This window comes from Hetaerina americana, unplaced genomic scaffold (assembly GCF_022747635.1).
Source record: "Hetaerina americana unplaced genomic scaffold, ioHetAmer1.1.p SCAF_11, whole genome shotgun sequence".
Taxonomy (NCBI): domain Eukaryota; kingdom Metazoa; phylum Arthropoda; class Insecta; order Odonata; family Calopterygidae; genus Hetaerina; species Hetaerina americana.
Window position 1 is genome coordinate 6,159,528 of NW_027286181.1, and position 23,612 is coordinate 6,183,139.

Consider the following 23,612-nt stretch of genomic DNA (forward strand, 5'->3'; position numbering starts at 1 on the left):
GCACACAGAGAGGGAACGTTGACAGTCGGATCCTTTGATATGCTTTAATGCGACATGCACAAGGCAGTTATGTTAGAAGTAATTTAAATACAGCACGTGATTCGAAATAAGACGTCACACCTCACGTGTATTTTCAATGGCTAGGAAATTCAATAATAGATTCTTTACAAAATTCTTAAACGGGCTGATATTTTAAATTAGAGCGGAGAAAAACGCAGATATCTTAATTTGAGGCACTCATTTATAAGAAGGTTCACTCCCCTAAGGCATTGTATGCTCCATAATATTTTGAAAAAAGTTTTTAAATGTTAAAATTGATAATGCTAAAACAATATATGAAAAAATAACCTTGAACTTGAAGCGTAAATTTTCATTGTGATACTCGCAGATTTAATCCTTTAAAAAAAAACAAAAAAAATACAAATAACAGTAGAAGATGTTGCCGTCGGCAATCCTCAAACTAATTTAGTTTAAGTTTTTAATTCTAAATAACAATAATTATTGTTACTTTTAAAATGCAGCTGATAAGGGAAATAGATGAATAAAAATTAACTTTGGAAAAATATAGATTTTGCCCAAATGGAATCATGATTACATTACTGAAGAAGACTATGAATCAAATGTAAAATTATGACGTTTTGGTTGAAAATAAATGTATAGTTCATATCCCCACACTAAATATAATAAAAATAAAAACATGATACGTACTATGTGTTAGAGCTATGTATTGCCTAGTAGTTATTTCCTCTGTTTTTAGTGCTGAAAATGTGCGCGATTGAAAATGAGACAACTATAAGCTGGAAGAAATAAAACCATAAAATTATATTAGATATTTACTTATGTATGGGCATTTTTCCAAAGAAAATTTCACATTTTTTTTATTTAAACTTATAAAACTTACTAATCCTTAGCCTAGTTTTTTGGGTGCAACGAGGACTTGAATCTATCACTTTACTATCAATCCGCAGATAGAATTACTGCCATGTCGCGAAGCAAGTTGCCTTCCTCCCTGGGATAAGACTTAGGAATCAGGAACGTGACGCGCACACGTACCAACGTAGAGTTCCTGAGTTTACTATTTATAAACTCATGACGGCTGGTTGTGAAATAAATTAGAATTATAAATAATCATTTAAAGTCGGCTTCCTCACATTATATCGACACTTTTAAATGTGCTACGGTACGGCTTAAACAGGCAACGACGTTGAATTTAAATTTTATTCCCATCTTCTATAAAAAACGAATTGCGTTACAATTTCAATATCAACGGTAGTTTTCATTAAGCGAAAGTTGGAAAATGATTTTATATGGCTCGTGGTTATGTTCCCTGGTAAGGGTAGCACCGTAGTCCTTCCAGCCCTGATTTCTAATAGATTCTCGTTTCATAAAGTGTCCCATTAGTTAGTCTCTCCCCAACAGTGCTTTGCATAATCCTCTCTTTTCACTGCCAATACCGCTCCACCGCACCGAAAGCGTAATGTCGATTTTTCCCCTCGGTTAAAACTAACAGCAAGGTCTCCATAGACGTATATCATTAACCATTCCTCCAGGATAGATCAGGAGCGGAGAAAAATAAATTTTTCAGGACCCCACCCTCCATGTGCTTGGCAAGTCCTTAGAGGAGTAAGGAAGGGGCGGGGAGGGGAGGAGAAAGAGGTGAAGGGTAAGGCCGGATGGAAGAAGATGAGACGGGAGACATTGGCGACGAGACAATGGTGGGGTAGGAGGAGGGGTGAAGGCGGGGGCGGGCGGAGAGGGAGGAAGGGGGGGAGCGCTCTCGGGGGCTTCCGATGAGTCCTATAAGGCACTTCGCATCCCTCGTGGGAGAAACGGCACTGCAGCGAAGGGAATCCGACTGGAAGGACGTCGCGGGCCAGAGGAGGAGAGCGATTTCGAGAGAGCCGCGTGTGGCCCGTGGGAGTTTCGGCGCGGAGGAAGAGACGATCCGCTGCTGCCGGCCGCCCTTCCTGCCTCCACCGATCAAGGTGAGGACCAATCAGATCAGATAAGAGGTGGCATTCCTGCTCACATATCAGGCTTAACACTCTAAATCCATCGGCGATCTTACCAAGCATCCCTCCTGCCAAACGTTAGGATCCAATAGGACCATCGCTCATTCTCATTGAAGGCAAGTTGCAATGAATAATCCCAAGATTTATTTGATATGTAAGGGTAGATCACAACTAGTACTTGGTCCAATGGTGGGGGAAAGTTTATGCCATGGCAGGGAACAGTCCTTTTATAATGGGAGTATCTGGTATCAGAAAACTGGAGGCATAGTTTGAGGAAAGATATATTTTGGTATCAGAAACGTCGCGAGTATGAGAACTTCCGTTTGTAAACCGAATCCGTCCTGGCTCTATCAAAATAACATCAAATTAAGAAATTTTTGGTGAGCAAGAGTTGACTTCATTTAGCGGAACGGAGAGTAAAAATCCCCTACCGATTTATCACACCACCACGCACAACTTCGACTACCTAACCCATAAAAACAAAGGATTTTCTCGCAATTTGTTCCTCGGCTGAGCATGGGTCGATTCTTATTCAAGGTATATTGGTTGCCAATAAGGTCATAATGGCCCTGCCGATAAAGAGAACTTGGACTAGAGAGAATAGGCTTTCCTGGGTGTGAAACCCTTTTTGAAAATATTAGTGGTGCGAATTTCTCCAACTAGAACTTTGTGAGAAGCCAAAGGTTTTAAAGAGAAAGGAACCATCCTTCGCTCCTAAGCATGCGGATTTCAAATGACTAAGAACTTATTTCGGGGTGAGATGTATCCACATGTGTCACAGCAAACTTTGGTGGTGATTAGTGTGGGTTTTGTGGTATGCAATGCCTTTCACCATGCTGAATGCCTTCATCGGAGAGCTGCCTTTTGCGAAATTTCCTCATAATATCTTCAGTCACTCGCCACTATGGGGACTCTCTTCTGAATTATCGCATTTGTCGGCAATGTTTCTTATCGCCAAATCTTGCATAAACAAAAGTAAATTGACATTTTTGGTGAAAGCATTAAATATTATTCTTCTTTCTACCATGAAATATATTTATTCATGGATTGAGGGGTCAACTGTGGCGTGTGTTTCGCACTTAGTGTTATATATCACCGGTTTCTTTCGTTTTAAAAATATTTGACTTCAATATAATCCTCATATATCCATGTGCATAGGACAAATTAAAAAGGACGTAAAGCAGAGAAGGTATCAGGGATTGAGGGAATGGCCATTAAATATAGTATAATGGAGGGCTGCAGTAAACCAATCCTAAAATTGAAATACTAATTATGATATATTGATGAAAAGTATGTATTTTCGGCGATACCAAATGTACTTGTTCATTTTGCATGATAGAAACACCTTGAATACATCATCATACACAATACAGCATGATAAACTGTACAGGATTAGTCTAAAAATATCAATCGTCTTAGAATTTCAAATATTTTTCAGATAAAAACAACTGGAAAGTATAGAGATAAAATAGTCCTATCATATACTGCTGAATAGAAGTTTCATTTACCAGGAACAAACAAAATATACTTTTTCTGGGACGAGTTTTTACCAATTCTATCCAAAAGGAAATTCGCTAAGGTTATTTTATTTAATTCAAATGCACGATATTCACGTTAAATTTGATTATGTTTGTTACATTGGTATCTTTTCAAGAAAAACAATTCTTCACGAAAGTTAAATTATTTATTATGCTTCAAAGTAATATAAATATTAATTTTATTCTATTAATAATTTAAGTAAATTTTATTAAATATTTATTTTATTAAAATATCATTAAATTTACAAAATTTATCCATAGAAAATAGTGTTCATTCATTGGCACATTCATTTATTACATGCACTTCTAAAAAAAAGTTAAATCTGTTTTGCTATTTGGAAAAAAAACCTTAAAATTTATCAATTTGAGAAAAGTATCTCTCTGATTGAGGACCTTTTCCTTCGTGGTCTCCCTTTTTATAATTTCCTGACGACATGAATATTCTCGCGAATTAGAACGGTAAATGCCATTTCTGGAGGTTAGGCAACCTTAATTAAGATGAATTATAATTTAGGCCGTATAAGCCAAATGCGTTCAGTAACCGCTAAATAGGCGATAGGAAAATGCCCTTGCATCTATACACGATAGGATACACAAGGCCATCTTTCATCCTCATGAACACTGATTTCACAAAATATTCACAGTGAAAACATTTAAATATAGATATTTAAAAAGTTCACCCTGAGAACAAATTAACATCCAATAAACGGCTATCAATAGATTTTGACGGCGAGAAAAATTCTCATTCCATTTAAGATGCAAGACATCGACCGTAACCGAGGGAAAATTGATAGTATGTGTGCTTATCATTTAATTATATCAGGGAAAACAGTCGAAATAATTAAGCTGTACATTTAACACGTATTTTTACATTCAGCGTAATAACGAAGGTAATTTGACATCACTTAAATACACGCATTAAATAATTAAATGATGAGCAATCGAAAATGCAAATGACAGCTTTTTTTTATATGGAGACATCCACTGCACCTATTAATTTATTCTACGAATTCTAACGCGAACAGTTTTTATTCCACCGTAAAAGTTGTCGAGGACTCTTATGACATGATATTACGTGCTCAGCCTTTTGATTATCTCATGTATCGGAACGTTCCTTTTCCTTGTTGGCATTGGTGCAAGCAAAGGATGAAGGCTTCATAAAGGCGTCTAATTTATAAACTTAGAAGTCTTCTGAAAGTCAATTGAAAAACCCTTTTTTAATTTTTTTCATGAATGTTGATGGTAAAGGCTTATAAATGTATATTTGATGTTATCACGAGAAATTTAAGAAAAATGTCATTCTGAAAATGAGTAACGAATGAATAATTGAGATAAAGTAATGAAATCAGCTGAAAACAATCAACAAGTGTCTCCCAGACAAATAACCCATTCTTAATATCGTTTCAAAAGTGCGAGATGTTTTAATGGATTTCCAAGAACACACAGATTCCGATCCATTGAAAGCAGAAAGTAAAATACATATATTAAAAGTGTTTCTCCTCCAATTTCATACTTATTCTCAGCTATTTGCTTGAAAGGAAGTAGTAAATACAGTTCTTCACGTGATATAGAGTGATGCTTTCCCCACGAACTTGCTGCATCTTAACTGGAGCGGCAATAGCACACTACATATTCGATTTAAATTAAGTAGCTAAAGTTTTCTTTCTATGGTCACGCATAATAACCAGGGAAGTCTATTTAAAAAATGAACAGCCAGGACTAGGAGAAGATAAGTTTTCTAAATTTGTCCAAAGGATACCTAAACTCTAGATTTTAGTAAGCCCTGTTAAACACCTCGAGAACTACACGTATTTTTTCAACGATGACTTCTTGCATATTTGAATTTTGGGAAATCTATTTGTAACAGAACAATAAAGTTAAGTAAATCATATTTTTTTGACTTAACCATTTGAAATTAGTAATTGGAGATTTACAATAGTTTCTATGGCATATTAATTATAAATAATTAATATTTTTCGCAATTACCGAGATTTGAAAATGCCCTTCTCGAAAAAATGTTGCATGAACACGTCAATCTATTCCAATTTTGTGTGGACCTTACTTTGCAATGATTTCGGAGTGGTTACAATGATTTAGGAAATTTAATTGAAATAGTTGGTCCAAATTGGCGGTATTTCATATGGACCGGAAATTTTGAATGATTCCCACTTGGAAACCGTTTGGTTTTTATATTTACGAAAAGTTAATGCAAGCGTTTGTTTGTTCGTTTGGGTGTTTGGGTAGCACTTCGCGCTAACCTCTGTTAATCACTCACTTGTAACTATAACTTATTTGATGCTCTTCGACAGTAAAATATTTTATCAATTTATTTCAAAAATTCGCATAGATATGCTTTAATCACTTCGATCTATTTTTTAAGTGCTTCTCATACATGGACAATAGAGGAAGAATGGAATAATTGCCAAGTATTCCTAGACGAACATATCTTAGAAATTTCGACTGCTATGATTTTGAATCTGTTAACAGATTATATACGTAAAATTACACAAATTTTCCCAAGTTAAACTGGAGATCAGCCAAAGATGGCGATGATGGGTAGAGTTACAATAAGTCCGACTTCACACGGAAAAAAACCCTAATTTTCCACCATGATCGCAAAAATAATCAGTGAAATCATAAGACTTCTGGGTTTGGCAAATGTTATATAGATAGTCAAGGTTTAAAGTTTCTAATGTTGCTTTCAAATTAATAAATTATTTGAAGGTAAAACTTTTAGTGAGAGATAATATTTGGAGAAGTCTGAACTTTGTGAAAGTGCGTCGTGCGAGAATTCGCCGTCAAAAAATGCTTAATCTCCCTGACGCATCCCTCTCTCTTTTGTTACAGAGCCAAGTGCCAGGAGCTTCACCGGACTCCCCTCGTCCCTCCTACAGTGGTGGTCAAATCGCCGGCAAGATGACGAAGGTGTGGCGTTTGCTGCTGCCGCTCCTCTGCCTCTTCGCACTCGCCGCCCTCACAGAAGGACAGCGGAGCAGAAGCATACGTGAGTGGAAAGAGAAACGCCGCCAACTACGGGAGGGGAGGACGGCCGGCTTCATGCGCTGCGGCCAGTCTTGAATGAACCGTAGAGAACGCTTTCGCAGAAATTGCATAAAAACGTCAATATTTTCGTGATTGGAGATTATTGCCATCGAATTCTGGATAGATTTCTTAATATTATTATTTCCTAAAAATTAGGTCTCATCCCTTGAGCAAGTTATCTCAATCAGCGAGCTGTAACAACTCGCTGCTCACGAAGGGCTTTGACCCTTTTTCACTTCGAATTTAATGGTCTGAAAAACCTTCTGGTTAAAATATCTTGATTGATTTAAGAGTTGACCCTGAAATAATTATGATTGCCATACTAACTCAAAAAGGAAATTTGATCTATCAATTCATATTTTAGGAATTAACGAAGGCCAAAGTTGTAATTATTATGACGAGATTTGAAGAGCTTTATCACCAAATAAATAATTACAAGTAGAAGTGCATCGACGACCGGAGATTGGAAAAATCACTAAAGGAACCTAAGCTATTTTATGTTAGTGTTATTCGCGTCTGGAACCCGGTGTTCAAGGAAATAAGATCAGAATAGGTACGGTCGAGGCTTTTAAGACGGAGGTGAGCATGGAGAAGAGAGAGGAAATTTATAATTTTTGGATGATATGAAGAAGGGCTGAAATCACAGGATGCTTGAGTATCAAATAGGACAGGGTGAAAGGCGTTTTAATGTAGTTGCCAAATTGCTTCAAATAGCTTTCAATGGTCTCCCAAAATGTACTCCTAATCGGTTATCTAACTAATCAAATATGACACCATGACAAAAGTCTCTGATCTCTCTCCGCGTTCATTCATTTGGGTGAAGAGGAAACTGCTCAAGTTTTAAAGAATGTTAGTTGTGAAACGTGCGTAGTAGTTATTAGTAACCGTCCAAAAACAACCTTTAATAGATGGATCACCTGTAATGTTGATGATTTTAATTTTACCTTCATATGTACTTAATGAAATGGAATGATTATTGGTTTTAGTTCATTTATTTAACGGGTTAATATTAAATAAGATATTTTACTCATCAACTAGTGTGATACACTCAAGTGCGTTAATTGCTAGACATTCCCGTAGATGTGACGAGTGTTAGCCTATTGTTTGCTAAGATTCCGAGCAACATCCATCAAGAATAGTTAGAAGATTACTACTTAGAGCGTAGTTATCCAATGAGAATAAAGGACCATGCGAGGAATATGGACCATACAAGAAAGTTGCATACGCAGAACATTCCTCTGAAATCCAGCGGTGCCTGCTCGAAGCATACCCACCATTTCGAAAACAAAAATGTGTATAGGTAATCCACCGTTTAAGGCAGGTTTTGGATGGACACAACTACCATATATCTTGTCTCTCTAAACAAAACACAACCCAACATCCTGCTCTACATTAAACCCCTCTTCATCTTCGTGTACTTCCTTCCTCTCTTCATTCCGACCAACATCTATATCCTATTTCAGCCCCTTCCTCGTTTACCTAACCTTCTCTCCTCAATCACATTCTTCAACATCCCATTGCCAATCAATATGATTTACATCCATTTTCCGGTCTCCTTAGGATTCCTCTCTCTCCTCACCACCATACCTAGCACTTCCTCAATTGTTTTACTTTTTGTCTACTATTCCAAAAAATTCAGGATTTAAATATTTTTGATAAAAATGAGCAAGAGCAATTGATTGGAAAAAGCTATTGGTTTGAGACTTCTGACTAATCATTCTTGTCTAAAATAGGTGAAAATTTGAGGATAACTAGGAAAAAATATAAATAATAATAAAAATAAAACGTCTCTATTGGGACGAGATTGAGATTAGATAGTCCCTTCTTTCACCGAACCCTTCGTCGTTCATAAGTCAACAGTCATTGCAATAAAGAGGGTGGAAATGTTGACAGTGATTATAACAAAAATGCAAAGTAAAATAAAGAAATAAAATTAAAAACATGGACAAGAATTAGGTAAAGAACGAAAAAATTTGTGATTAGAGCGTAAGAATTGCAGACTTATATTCTGAACGAAAAAAAATTACAGCAGGAAAACAACCAAGCAGGCAAGGGGGTGTGTAAAATCTGCGAAACCTACTGAGATACAAATAATGTGCGGATACTCCATAGCAGTGAAAGGGTGATACACATAATGAGAACACTACGAAAAATTATACATTGCATTTCAAATAAATCGCTGAGTACACGCATAGAAAACGTATCACACTTAAAGAAAATAAATTAATAAAAAATAATTATAAATAGTTAGAAATGATAAAACATATAAATATAAAAATAAAAGAAAATAAAATTAGGAAGAAAAGATTGAGATTATCATTGTGATTAAAATGTAAATAAATATCGCTAAAAACAAGAGCTAAAAATTAATCAAACTTATTATTAATGAAATAAAGTAAGAAAAAATTGAAAATTAAGAAAAATAAAATGCAACATATAAATTGATATATTTATTTGCACATGCCAAATTCATTAATAGAAGTTACAATGCACATTCATAAAGTAAGCTAACACATATTGACTATCAATCTTATTAACGCAATGGTGATTGTTACTAAAGGGATGAAAATATCTGATTATTAAAGGGGATGAAGGATAATCTTACTTCGACTTGAGTGCAATCCTGATGATAGTTCCTAATGAGCCTCGAAGGCTTAATGTCCACCCAACTATTTAAACAACAAGCACCAAAAATGATAAGGTGTAAATCAAGAAGTTTCGATTTAATAATTTTTGCTGAGTAGCAAATGCCAATTTCATAATTAGATCTGAAAATATTTTCATTTCTTATACAAATACAATTCTAAGGATTTTCTGAGAAGGTATTCAGGTGAAAAGATAGAGAAAAATCATTTGCTGAAACATCCGGCGGAAGCAAATAAATTGGATTCTCTCTACCATTTGGGAGCTACGCATTATAAGGAGGTCTTTTTGCACTATCACTTATTTCGATCCAAGGTCGTGAAAAACGCATTAAATATAATGTGAACAGGAAACAGCTATTTCAACTGTCTGGTCTAAATTACACTGTCTAAGGAACCTATTTCCGCTGAATTGAAGATTACTAAAATTTTGTTCTTCCCGACAAACGTTTGCATGTGTTTCGTTCTAATAAGTGATAGTTTCAGGAAACGAGTAAACATTAATGACATTGACATAAGATTTGACTTGAAAAACACATATTATTACTGATGCCATATTTCTTCGAGTAACCCAGAAAGGGCAAATCAAATTACAAGACATACAATAATAGCGGGTGTCTCAATAAAAAAATCAGTTTCATAGATAACCGTAGAGTTCATTCTGAACTATATCTTAAGACGTGCACAACTCGACATGGGTCGAATGAATTTTTGGAATAGGAGCAGTTCCCTCCCGAATACCCACTGCATCAGGAGTAACGAAGTAGAAAGTGTAGACTCGATCAAAAGACTTAGGTGCTACCCTCACTCACGGCCTCTCCTGGGTGAGGCATATACGAGGAATAAATGGACAAGCTATGGACAAGACAAAAATTTAGGAGTTAGCAGAGGGTTAAAGAGCAATTTTATCTTTCGAAAATTAGGCCTCATTTAGAATAAGCTGCTAGTGTATAGGATCCTCATGAAGTTGGATTGATTGCCAAATTGGATCGAGTGCAGCGTAGAGGAGCTATATTTGTAAAATTTGTTATGATAAACTTCTTAGCGAATCAAAATTATTAGAGAACCTTGGTTGGGAATCATTCGCTAAGCAAAGGCTAAGCTACAGATTATATCTCTTGCATAAATTGGTAGAATTCTCCTTAGTAATGATGTTGAAAATTTATTATCACCCCATCGTACTACAGTGTGCCAGATCATATCAATAAAATTTGAGAGATTAGATGTAGAGCAGATAGATTTAAGATGTAATTTTCCCCGTGGGCAATAAAGGATCAGAATAATGTTATCCGAGCGCGCTAGGGGGGATTTTGGGTCAAGAGTAGTCTGGTGCATAATCACCCCCTGGCCCACATCCTAGCGGTGACTTGTAGGGTGCCATGTATATAAGATCGATTGCCCTATTGTTTTCCAGAAGTCATAGTGCCCACGAAATCATACTTTATGCGTTTGTTTGAGGTTTCTCAAGGACATCATATTGTGTGTATTGGGATCTGACATCCTAAGGTGTCAGTTGCCGGACGCTCAACCCACTAGATTACAAGTTTCCCAAATGTAATGTAAAATATTCAAAATCAGATCATTTATAAAGTCGTGGAATAGTAGAAAAGTTTTAAAAATAGATAGTTTTTTCTCATTCGCGATTTGAATAAGGAAATTCCAAAGGCAGGGAAATCGATGTTTCCGTTGGAGAAACAGAACTTTGCATGACTTTCAATTTAATTAATTTAATTCCAGTGGGGCCGAATATCTATGGGACGCTGAAGATATACCGCAAGTGTCTACTTTTCCTAATAATAGGCAAACTTTCGGAACCAGGCTAGGATTTCGGTGTGGAATTCTCTGCAAATATTTCGTAGTTAAAGCACAAGTCACGTAAATTTCTCATTAATTAATGCACCAAAAACTCTCATGCATTTTCTTTTTTGGTCAGTTATAATTATTTAGCTCTGCCCTACTTACTCTAACACACTAGCATAAAATTCTATCCATATATATTCCCGACAACTTTTTCCTGGCCGATTACAACGACTCGCTCAGTAAGATTCCGTCTACGGGTAACGAATTTGGCACCACCATACCATACTTAGATCTCCCCACAAACGCCGTTAAACCCAAGCGCCATCTGTAGGTAACCCAGAAAGAGAAGGGCGTAGGTCTGGAGACGCGAAGTCCGCTCCTCTCTGACAATTATGTAATCCATATCTCGTGGGAAAATAAATAGAAATGCGAAGGCATTATTAAAAATCATTCAACAGAATTCTGACAGTAAAATATTCATTTAACATTTCACATATACGCATGGTTGTCCTCTGAAGGTAACCAACGAAATCGGAAAGAGATGTAGAAGCGAACTCCCTTACTCCAACGGTAACCTACCCGGACAAAGTAGGGTTTATGTAGGCCTTCATACCAGGTTTGAATAGAAAAAATAGGAGCTACACGCACCCTAGCGGTGGATTTAAGGTTACTATACAAATAAAATAAGTGTAATAGAGCCGCTCCTATTTCCTCATTCTATCCCTGCACGCTTCTGAGAAAAACTCCAAGTTCTTATCGACACCCTGAACAATAGGAGTAAGTAAAACGATTGGAAAGGAAAACTAATGAGAAAGTATGAGGTTGTTGGAAGAAATCCAAAGGAGGCAAGGAAATGGGATCTACTACCTTGATCAAAAATTTCCCGGAATTTATTCAGAAAATTAAAAATACAAGTTCATTCATCTAAATCTATATTGTCCCCTTCAAAGTAATCCCCATCGACTGCAACACACTTATGCCAGCGCTTGATCAAATCCTCGAAACATTTTTTATATTCGGTTTTCGGTATGTCCATCAGTGCTTCCTGCGATTTTTCCATTACTTCCTCTCGGCTGCTAAAACGCGTTCCCCGTAATGGTTTTTTAACTCGATTGAACAGAAAGAAGTCACAGGGGGCCAAATCAGGTGAATTCGGTGGCTGTTGGATGGTATTTGTTGCATTTTTCGTCAAAACATTACGAATAATGATAGCACTGTGCGACGGTGCGTTATCATGGTGCAAAATCCGCGAGTTTTCTGCCCACATTTCTGGTCTCTTTCGGCGAATTGCTTCACGCAAACGTCTCATAACGCCCAAATAATACTCTTTGTTTACTGTCTGGCCTTCTGGCAAAAATTCATGATGCACTACACCGTTGTAATCCATGAAAACCGTCAGCATTGCCTTCTTTTTTGACTGAAAACGACGTGGTTTTTTTGGTCTCGGCTCATTTGGTGAACGCCATTCAATTGCCTGATGTCTGGATTGCGTGTCGTACTCATAAACCCACGTCTCGTCTCCAGTAATGATCCTTTTGATGAATGTGGGATCGGATTCAGCCTCGCAAATCATGTCTTTTGCGACGTCAACACGGTCTCTTTTTTGCATGAAATTGAGGTCTTTTGGCATGCTACACGACGGAAACCCAAATCATTAACCACAATGTCTTGGGCGGATCCATAGGCAATGTTCAAGTCCTCCGCTATTTCTCTGATGGTTAATTTGCGGTTATTGACCAACATTTCTTTTACTTTATCAATTTTTTCACCGACTTTCGATGTCGATGGTCTGCCACTGCGTTCATCATCTTCGATTGACTCACGACCACTTCTGAACCGCTCGTGCCACTGGTAAACGACCGTTTTTTTTTAGAGAATCGTTGCCGAAACACTTTTCCAACATTTCCAACGTCCGTGCGCCACTAAATCCGTTTTTTACGCAAAATTTAATACAAGTTCGTTGTTGCAAATTTAAATCCATTTCTGAAATTGTAAAAAATCGCCAACACACACAGAGATAGATGTACTCTTGGCTACGTAACTTTTGCAAATGTCAAGTTATGACACTAAGATTTAAAGGGAATATCAACAACAGATGTACCAATTTAACAAAAAAAAACAGAACTCAAATCGGAACGATGGGAGCGCCACACGGTGGTTATTCCGGGAACTTTTTGATCAAGGTAGTATAGCATTTAGATTGGCAGCATATTTTAGTTAGTTTGTTATTTTAGTGCCCTGCAAGCCACCACTAGGGTGTGTGGCTGAATATTCTAAATGAGGCCTAACCAGTGAAAGATAACATTTCTCTTTGACCTTTTCCTCACATTTACCCAATACTCTTCTGATAAATCCTAATTTTTTGTTAGCTTTTCCACATATGCCCCGTATGTTTCAACCTGGAGAGATAGTGAGTGAGGGTAACGCCTATGTATTTAATTGAGTCCACATATTTCATTTCGCTGTTCCGATGCAGTAGACGTTCGGGAGGGAATTCCTTTTTTTCCAAAAATGTATTTCTACGCACTTTTTTTAAGTGTAATTCTGATTACCAAGTCGCACAACGGCGTTGTATAGCATTAAGGTCGTCTGAGTAAGCTGCTGTGTCCTCAGCATCACGGATATCACGGTAAACCACTGCATCGTCGGCAAATAATTTCAGGTTCTAGCAATCATGGTTAAAGAATAATTTTTTAAAAATCTCCAAATTGTTAAACGTTTTACACATAAAACAGCCCAAATAAAAACGTTTTACAAATCTCCAGATTGGTAAAACGTTATAATTATTAGATCGATTTGTAGCGTATCCTAAATATTAGAGCAGCTAGGCTGGGGATCACTCCAGGAGCGAAGGTTAAATTACAGATTAAATCTCTTGAACAAATTTGAAGGTCTCTTTAGCAGGGATGTTGAAAATGTATTATTACCCCCATCGTACTACGGTAGGAGAGATCATGTCAATGAAATTAGAGAGATTAAGTGTAGAATAGATAGATTTAAGATATCATCTTTTCCATGAACGATAAGGGATCATAATAACATTATCCGACCGCGTTAGGGTCATCCGCGGGTCAAAATTAGTCAGATGTGTATTCACCCCCTGCCACACATCCTAGCAGTGGCTTGCAGGGTACTAAATTAACTAAAAAACTTTATCCCTTATGAAATTGCGGCAGTACAACAGCGCGCAGGGCATTGGAGGGCATATTTCCGTCGTCCCCTACGCGAGAGAGTAGCAATGAATCATCGGGCCGGCGACGCGTGCCCCACTGAGCCTCCGAATTTCAGGCCAACCGGTGACTGTGTCGAATGCACGTCCGGACGGCGTGAGGCCTCGAGGCTGCCGACTGTTATGGACGCGCGGCTCTCCTTATTGATGCGGAGCACGAATGAGCCGAGCTAAGGAGGCAATAGAAGCTCTTTGAGCCCAAGGATGAATGGAGTTGGGAGTATACGGACTGTGGACCACCTCCCAGAAATACATCAGCAGAGTGCATGATCAAACTTTGTGGCCTACTGGCATCAACCAAAAATTTAGTCACTAAATTTCAAATGCAACTGTTCCATTTATCTTTATCAGGGAGGAAATGTCAGCTGTAGAGAAGATTTTAGCTGTTTTTTTTAGAATGGCATATTCCACTGAACTCATTGGAAAATGATCGTATAAAGAACAATTGAAAATGATTGCAGCAAAATTGAAATCCGAAAAGTGGAAAAACTAACCAGATTATCGAACAATGGACCCTTTTGTAATTTCTCAGAGCCATGATACTTATTCTGATTATTCTCGAGTTAAGTATCTGGATTGAAGAATAGCAAATTGGAGCTCTAAACATGTATTGACACATTAGACATGCGTTTCTTCTCAACAACTTGTTTTTAATGTTATAGATATGAAATTTTTCATGAATGTACTATGACCAAATAATGAATTTCAACACGTTTACTAATACTGTGAGACAGATTTTATTTTAGCTCTTGCTAAAGTCATGAACTGCACTAGTGGACCGCTGATGGTTACAGCTGTCCCAAAAGTTTTAGGCATAGAACTGTACAGCATAATGCACAAGATGCTGTGAAAGGAGGAGAGCAAAAGATGAGGGACTTCAGGAACATCTTAGGCAGGGGAAAAATATGTTTTATTTTGAGTCATTTTCTTTTAGTTGAATCAATAGATGGCAGTAAATGATGAACCAACTTACTTCTGAAAATAATTACCTATGCTTCAACATCTATAAATTGTTCTCTAGCTCAATCTTCATACTAAACAACTTTCTTCCTCCATTCTAAAGGATTTTAAAAGTTCTGAAGCCCAAATATCCTGTCTACTGCAGAGTGCCACAGTACTATACAATAGAGCTATATTTAAGGATTTAGCATGAGTTCTTAATTGAATGGAACGCAACTGATAGAAAAGATCTACCTTCCCTTACACTATTCTAAGATGGATATAGTAAATTAAATGTTATAGGTAGTTTAAATTACAATCATACTTACGTTTTCTAAAAAATTTAGGAGAAAACAGGCAATTTTGTTAATAAGTTTCTGAATTGTGGCTAATTGCAATAGCATATTTTTATACGAGTATGTAGGAAAGTGTCATTCTTTGTAAGGTAGTCTTAAGTAAAATAGCACACCACTTCAGCATCATTTTAACTCCTCATGGATGAATCCCAGGTTATGAACATGGGCAAGAAGATTCAGGCAAGGTAGCATACCTAATGTTTTAAGCTGCAGCCAGTTGCAAGGAAATATTATATGCCTTGAGTGTTTCCAATAATTAAAATACCTTTGATGTTTTCTTTCCAGCCAGCTATATTAAGGTTTGTCAACTGAGTAACCCTAATATAGAGGAATGTGTCAAGAACTCCATTGAAAGACTGCGGCCATATTTAGTCAAAGGTAAGAATATTATTGCCCTGCCTCATATTTCATAACATTATTCCTTTCCCCTCCTTCTTCTTTAGAAAATCTGTATCTGTATTCATGGAATGTAAAATGCCTTTGCCATTTGCCTTCCTTCTATGCAACTTATTTTCTCCATTCATCTCCATCCCTATTTTCCAAAAGCCTGTATGAAAAGTTCTTCATCTTTCTTCTTATCCATTCAATGATTCCACATTACAGTCTTTACTAACCATACCATGACTCCTTATTGGAATCTATCCTATTTTTTATGCTGTTTTACTCGCAATATTATGCGACAATAACTTCCTCCTTTCAATGAACTCCTTATATATGTTAAATGTTTCACTGACTATAATTTATGTTAACCAGAGTAATGCTCAACTATGCCTCTCTCCTCTTGAAAATCTGTTTACTTTAATTTACTAATAAGTTTCTCCACCCAGGCCAAATATATCCTATAATTTACATGGTTATAAGTGAAATCCCTTGGCTATATGCATTACTGGAGCATTTCATCAACAAATCAGATTTAATCAGAATTGGTAGCCTCTGTATCCTTGGCATATAAGTTAGAAGGTTGAAGATTGTGGTTATTCCATTTGTGAAGTTAGTTAATTTTTTGGGCAGAACATATTGAACAAAAGCTACTTCATTTAGAATGCAATTGGAAAGTGTGTCTATCTAACCACTAAAACACGTCATAAAATGTACAGCCACAATAAAATCATGAATTATACTTCAACCATGAATTATGTTTTCACTTCCACCTATTCTACAGCTTCATTGTAAAGCACTCAAATATATTTTTTATGCCATGATGTCCTCAAAGTTCAGTGAAATCAATCTCATATGACTAGAGAAATTGGTGTAGTGAAGCTTTCAGTGATTATTTTATCATGGCTTATTGATAACATTAAGTACTGCTGAATTTCATAATCATCTATTGTTAAAAAAGAGGTTATATATCCATATTTTGATGAAAAAAAAAGCATAAAAGATTTTCAAAGTTGTTTTTCACAAGTCTGAATTTAATTCTTTTATTTTCCATAATTCATCATTCGGTGGCATTTATATCACTGAATGTTGCATATTACTGAATCATGAGTTCTCTTAAAATAAAATGAGAAATTAAAGGCTGCATGCCCACCCCTTAACCAAGTTATATCTACAAAATACTCATGGGGTACAGGGTAAATCAATGTTCCACAGGGGAGGGTTTGGTAATATAAAGTAATAAAGGCTGGAGACTTGTATTCAACAACTTGAATATTAACAAATCAGAGTAGATTGTCTCCCAACTATGTATATTATGAAATTCTCTCTTACTTTATAGGCATTCCAGAGTTCAATGTTCCTTCCATTGAGCCACTGAATATAAAATCCATCAATGCCAACCAGGGACAAAGTATCAAGATCACATTGAAAGATGTAAAAGCATATGGATGCAGTGATTTCATCATAAACAGGATGAAGTATGAAAAATTTCTACCTTCTTAGTAAATTAAGAATATTTATTACTAAACGACTATATGCGATGCTATCTAAGAAAATAATATGCAAGGGATGCTTAAATTTCAGGCGGATTTAATTTTATCACTGATATTTAGTGCATTCCATTTGAAAAGCCAGAGCAAAAATTTATTCTCTTATCCGTTAGCATAGAGGATGCAATGCTAACTCTTTTGTCAAACTCAGAAGTGCCAACACCTTAGGATTCCATTCTATTTCTGCATCTTTGCTTTCAGCCTTTGAGCTGGAGTGCTTGATGGAATTAACGCAATTGCACATGATTGTTGCAGATCAGTATCAATATAGAGTCAGCACATAGTGATGAGTGAATCAGATTTCACCTCAGACCTCTGATGCACCAGTTGCTAGATTGCAATGGTAAATCATCTTCTTGGGAAAAAATATGATTTTTACATGTGTTTCAATGGTAGTGGAGAAGCATTTGAAAGGCATGTCAGCGTAAAGACTTCCACAAATCCATGATGAACTATTTAGACATGGATGCAAAGAGTAGGCTCATTTGAGGAAATTCACCATATTTTGGTTGCAATGTCAGGTAATTGAATACACCCAAATGTTATTAAAATATTTTGCATTGTTATGAGGAAGTGTAAGAATGGGAAAGAAGAGGTAAAAGTATTGGTTTTTAAGTGTGTGGCCCCACTTCTCTCAATATTTAACTTACTTCTCAATAAGGAAAAGAATTTTCCTTTTAAGTTGTATTCAATGAGTATCTTTTCAATTGATTGTTTACAGATGTCAACCTAAAGTAGGTGGTGTATGACGTAATTGTCAATGTCCATAAAAATGATGTCTCAATATATATAAATACCAAAGAAACTGCGGTAGAGGCACAATATATAAATACATTTAATTCATTTTCTATGAATTGTATCAATTTAAAAATATTTCAAATGGTAATTTTGGAATTCATGAAACAGAAAAACTACTAACTAATAATTTAAAATAGACAGGATAATTGTCTTATTTAAAATTTTGGCTCTTTTTAACCTTCCTGATAAGAATCTCCTCAGTAAATGACCTATTTATTTGTAATGAAGATTGTAATTGTAGTAGTTCACAATGAAAAAGAGTCTATATGAGCTATAAATTAACAATTATCATACTCTATTTCATAAAATAATGTCTTAATGCATTAAATATAGTCTCATAAATACTTTTTATAAGAGTTTGTGGTTATTTTCTCTATAACAGGATAGATTTTAAAACAAATACAATGGACTTTGGATTAAATCTCCCTCACCTCTACATAGAATCGAACTATGAAGTAGATGGGAAAATTTTACTGCTACCAATTAGAGGAAGGGGCCCATTCACAGGAAATTTCAGTGAGTAAAAATGTTATTGAATGTATTATTGGTACCATAGCAAAGAAACTAAATTATCGAAGTAAAATCTTAAAAGAGATGTAAATATGAATAATAATATTGTATAAGTTGACATTTTAAGCTTTATAATTACTGGTGTGGATGGAATTTTTGATAAAGTTATTCTTTTACAGCTAATTGCAAAGGTGATGTAATACTCCGTGGTGGATTTGAAAGAAGAGGAGGAAAAGATTACTTGAAATACAAGAGTATGGATATAAATATACATGTTGGAAGAGGTAAAATACACTTGGAGAATCTATTTGGCGGAGATAAAATGCTGGGTAAGTAGAAAAAATATATAATTCAGTAAAATAATTGGTCCCTATTGTCCCCAAAGCCTTAACAAAAATTTGATAGTCAACACAATAGCTCATTTTCAATGCTTACGACTAAGAATGAAAATCATCTTATAAGTAAGTGTCTGTATCCTTATGTACATTACATTCATTCTAATTTGCATTAAACCAATGAATAATTATTAATATAATTAACAATTTTTTATGGTATGGTGAAATCAGGCCAAGGGTAAATAACTAATTTTAAATTATAATACTAAAGTCAAATCAAAACTTCAAATTGATAAATGTGATTGATTTCATACAGGTTAATATATTTGTATTGCAGGGAAGGTAGTGAATGATGCAATAAATGCCAATTTTGACCAATTCAAGAAAGAGCTGAAACCACAGATTGAGAGAGCAATTTCATCAGTTATGCTGGAATCGGCAAACCAAATTGTGCAAAACTTTCCGTACTCAGAGCTGTTCCCCAAGTAATCTGGAATTAAATATATTCAATGAAACCTATGTGATTATTACAAAGAAAGAATGGGTTCCTTTGTGCATATAAATTTGTTCCTGCATCACTTTTATCTAGTTCATCACCAATATACAGAAATGTTTGTACCATTGTAGGTATTTCATGGCAGGCAGGTTGGTATGGCATGGCAGGTAGGTAAGCATGGCAGTATTGGCTGATGGGTTTCACCATGGGGAGATCTGAACCAACCCTTACAAAAATCATTCACTCCTGAAGACTTATGGGGGCTCAATAATTTTCATAGGGAAAATTTACTACTCTAATCTCATCTAATAAACATCAAGTGTGTGTATATTAGTTAATCATGATGATTACACAGGCAGCAAAGAAAGTACTATAAGGTGAAATCTCTCAGCCATTCCCCATGTGTCCCCTCCCACCGTAACTCATCACTACCTTCTGTCCTAACAGCGTGAAGTCTTTTCAGCACAGCTTGGCTGGCATTGTACATCTCATCAGCTGATTTTGTCATAGGCATTGTAGAACCGTGAAGCCTGATTTCACATTTAAACTTTGTTCTACCTCCTGACAACCACCTTGTCACATCTTGGCAAACTGCATTAGAGCTGGTGGGTCAATTCAGTCTAGCTGTCCCTAGACTATATCACTGCATGATAAGATTGCACTGTGTGTGGCAGAAGTGGGATCTTCTAATAAGATAAAGAGATAAAGATCTTTCCCCGAGATTTCACCCCATGACTTGACATGACAATTTTACTTTTTGTGATGAGAGAGTTCTTATTGAAAAAATGAAGTTTTGCAGCTCCACAACTCTTGTGGGCAAGCCACCACCTCTGCATGGTCATTTTCATCAGAGGTATGAAAAATTAGACCCTTGATAAGGAGTATTTCATCTGATTCATGAAGTAAAAATTTTTAACCTTACTCATATGAAATATTGTGATAATTTATAATTTTAAATGCCTAAAATGTTCTTCTAAAAATCTTTGAATTCAGATCTCAATAAATGATGCTCAAGAAAATTCATGAATTACCTAATAAGCTCTATATGTAAGTTTAGGGGATGAGGTAGTCCAGTGAGCAGAGTAATGGCTACCTCATCCCCCAGTTGGTCCAGGTTCCATTCCTGGGAATACCTCTGGGCACCCTCAGTTTCACCAAAGCAGTGTGATTTTTTGTGTACCAGATCTCCCTGGGAAAACATTGGCAGAACAGAGAAGGGAACTGGTTCCCATACCCTCATTTATGAATTTCACCCATGGTATTAGGTGAGCTCTACCCTCACATATAAAACTGATCATCAGGTTGATAACTGTGGTAGATACATGTAGGTATAAAAGGAGTGTACACTGCAATTACCCGAATTTATTAGAGAATCATTGAATTTGAAGAGGGCTTACACCCATCCTAAACCTATTAGAAAGGAATGTATTTAAAGTTAAACTAATGAAAGTATAACACATTTCAATGCAGAAGCAATTTATTAGGTAGGTAACTTAGGTAGTAGGTACTTATTGCACTGGGTAGACAAATTCGCAGTGAATTAAGTCTTATGAAAACAAAATGGTATAGTTCATGGGATTAATTAGTTTTGACAACTCACTAGAAAAGTCACAAACTGATGAATTCAAAGTAGGTTTGATTGTCCTATTACAATTCCATACTTCACACTTGTGCTGCAGACAGTGTGAGCCACAAGAATGGGGAAACCAGATGACAGCCCACAAAGGCATATTCAAGATCCTTCCATCAGGCAGAATAGATACATCTTTTAGTTAGAAGGAAGTAAGGCCATCAAAAATGCATCTAAAGTATTTATGGCTAACATTCTGCACATTCCACACAGCATTTTGCTAAAACAATACCTCATTTAACAGAATACTCAATAAACACATATTTACATTTTAATTTCATAAATTCTATCAAATCATGCATGCTATGAAACATCTGAATAGGAATTTCTCAATGGAATTCAAAATTAAGTTTGTATTACACTTTTTGTAAGCACATGAACAGAAATATTTTCTGCCTTCATGCAGCCCAATATCACTTATAGAAAAGTAAGTCTTGGAAATAAAATTTTAAATGCCAATTCTTTCCACACTAAACTTGTGAAATTAAGTTGTCACTCAATATTTTTGGTATAAAAATATAAACAACATTATGGCTTTTTTCTCACAATATTTTAAAAGATCTATGAAATATTTATGGAATGTGACAATTTCAATGATAAAAATCCACAAATAAATATTATCATAACATTCTGTGAAACAAACACACAAAAAAATTTAAAATTATTGATAAATACCAAAAAATACATGTTGTTAGGAATTACATAATGAATGAAGAAATGACTTAGGTGCACCATTGCTTTCTGTAAGACACAGTAGAAAAGTTACAAACAGACTTTTATGGAATGTATAACTCTATTATTGCCCTCTTGTGCTTTGACATAATTAAATTTCACATGTAGAGGATGATGAACACTTCAAAATCACTATTTTAGTTAGGCAAGAAACAATAGGACAAAATGAATAGAGAAGGACATTCATGTTGAAGGTAAAACAAAGATATTTCTCACAGACTCAGTAGGTAGATAGAAACATTTGTTTTGAAAAATAGAGATAACAGTTTCCTTATTAGCTAATAATCTTTGGCATCTTGTCCCATACAAACAGGGTATATTTTCCATCAGGTAACATATGATTGGTCAACCAAGATAGGAAAATATGAGATGTTTCTTCCTCAGAAAGATGTTGGAGGTAGACACAAAGTTTGAATAGTTTAATAGTTTCACAAGCCTATAAAAGATGGGAGACGCAGCAAGAACCATTGAGAAGTAGTGCAGGTTGTTCAATAGGTCTAGGGGAGGCAAGAAATTTGAGCCTATCCTACTCATTTTGAGAAACATACCAATTATTGGGTTGCAGAAACTGCCAGCCCAACGGACATAAAATCTTTCAAGATCATTTCACCTGAATCCTATCTTTCTTACAACCATACTCCACAGTCATTACCATCACCTTCAATCCAATTTTATCAACCATTATTTTTCAGTTTTCTAGGTTAACCTCAAAAACCAGTTACTCATCCAACTTGAAGCATTCTAAGTTGCCACATTTCCTGCTCATCCCCATTTGCCATCCTCACTCAATAAAGCCAACCTAGCATGGATTTTCTTTGGCTGTGTTCACACATAAACCCTATCGCTTGGGCCTGTTGGTATCCCTTGCCTTTTGTTATTCTTTTCTGATTCCTCTTCTGCTTCCTCCTCATCTTCCTCTTCCATCCCATCATCTTCCCCTGGGTCAGCTGAGTCACGACGGCTGCTGCATGAGTTTTGTTTAGACAGAGACTGGAAAAATGAGAGGGAGGGTTACTCACCGTTTTGGCACATTAAAATTCCCGTCTTTCTTCTCATCACTTTCATTATTATTAACCCTTTAGAGCCCATGTAATTTTTTGGAACACAAAGGTTCACAAGGCATCCAGCAAACTACAACCAAATTGCATGGAAATGTTTTTAATTAAACATGAAATCTTTATGAATTGGTTTTAAATTTTGTAGTCACCACTTTAAAACAATTTTAATCAATAAATTTCCGTATTTTTCTTTTGATACATAAAAAATGTTGTTTTTCAATGTGTTTAGCTTAAATGTTGCCCTTAAAAGTTATAGTATTAATTTTTATTCATGCCAACAAAGGAAATAACTTTCTTATATTCTAAAAAAATAATTTATTCTTAACAAGATGTTGTGACGAAATACCGTACATACAATGTCACAGGCATTTGTAGTCGTGCGCGAGGCATGACAATTTATTCTTAGTTATTTGATTGTTTTTCATATTCCCTTATATCTAGGTGGATGCTTTGTCATTCATTTTTTTAATTCATAGCATTTCAATCATTTCATTAATTCATTCATAGCATATTTTCTCAGGAACATTTTCAGTGTCTTATGTTCATTCATCTTCCTCATTGCTTAAA

General features: G+C 35.8%; 2 protein-coding genes across 3 annotated transcripts in view; one reads left to right on the plus strand and one right to left on the minus strand.

The window, feature by feature from the left end:
- Positions 1-1,827: 1,827 nt before the first annotated feature.
- Positions 1,828-19,666, plus strand: Jhbp3 (Juvenile hormone binding protein 3). The gene is made up of 7 exons (XM_071599345.1): positions 1,828-1,985; positions 6,398-6,554; positions 15,844-15,936; positions 17,276-17,414; positions 18,667-18,800; positions 18,974-19,123; positions 19,467-19,666. The coding sequence occupies exons 2-7, from the start codon at positions 6,467-6,469 to the stop codon at positions 19,616-19,618; spliced, it is 756 nt and encodes a 251-aa protein (XP_071455446.1). The 5' UTR covers positions 1,828-1,985; positions 6,398-6,466; the 3' UTR covers positions 19,619-19,666.
- A 2,171-nt stretch (positions 19,667-21,837) lies between these two features.
- Positions 21,838-23,612, minus strand: part of LOC139700899 (protein qui-1) — a 687,057-nt gene continuing 685,282 nt past the window's right edge. For both annotated transcript variants that reach the window (XM_071599348.1, XM_071599346.1), the window contains exon 28: positions 21,838-22,977. In XM_071599348.1, the coding sequence (XP_071455449.1) occupies positions 22,813-22,977 (165 nt within the window). In that variant the 3' untranslated portion in view covers positions 21,838-22,812. The remainder of the gene's footprint in view (positions 22,978-23,612) is intronic.

What these genes read in the sequence shown, in the direction of transcription:
- Jhbp3 (XM_071599345.1), top strand. Translation starts at nt 6,467, where the DNA reads ATGACGAAGGTGTGGCGTTTGCTGCTGCCGCTCCTCTGCCTCTTCGCA. An exon ending in GCGGCCATATTTAGTCAAAG is followed by an intron (nt 15,937 to 17,275) that starts GTAAGAATATTA and finishes CTTACTTTATAG; the next exon opens with GCATTCCAGAGTTCAATGTT. An exon ending in TTCATCATAAACAGGATGAA is followed by an intron (nt 17,415 to 18,666) that starts GTATGAAAAATT and finishes TCTCTATAACAG; the next exon opens with GATAGATTTTAAAACAAATA.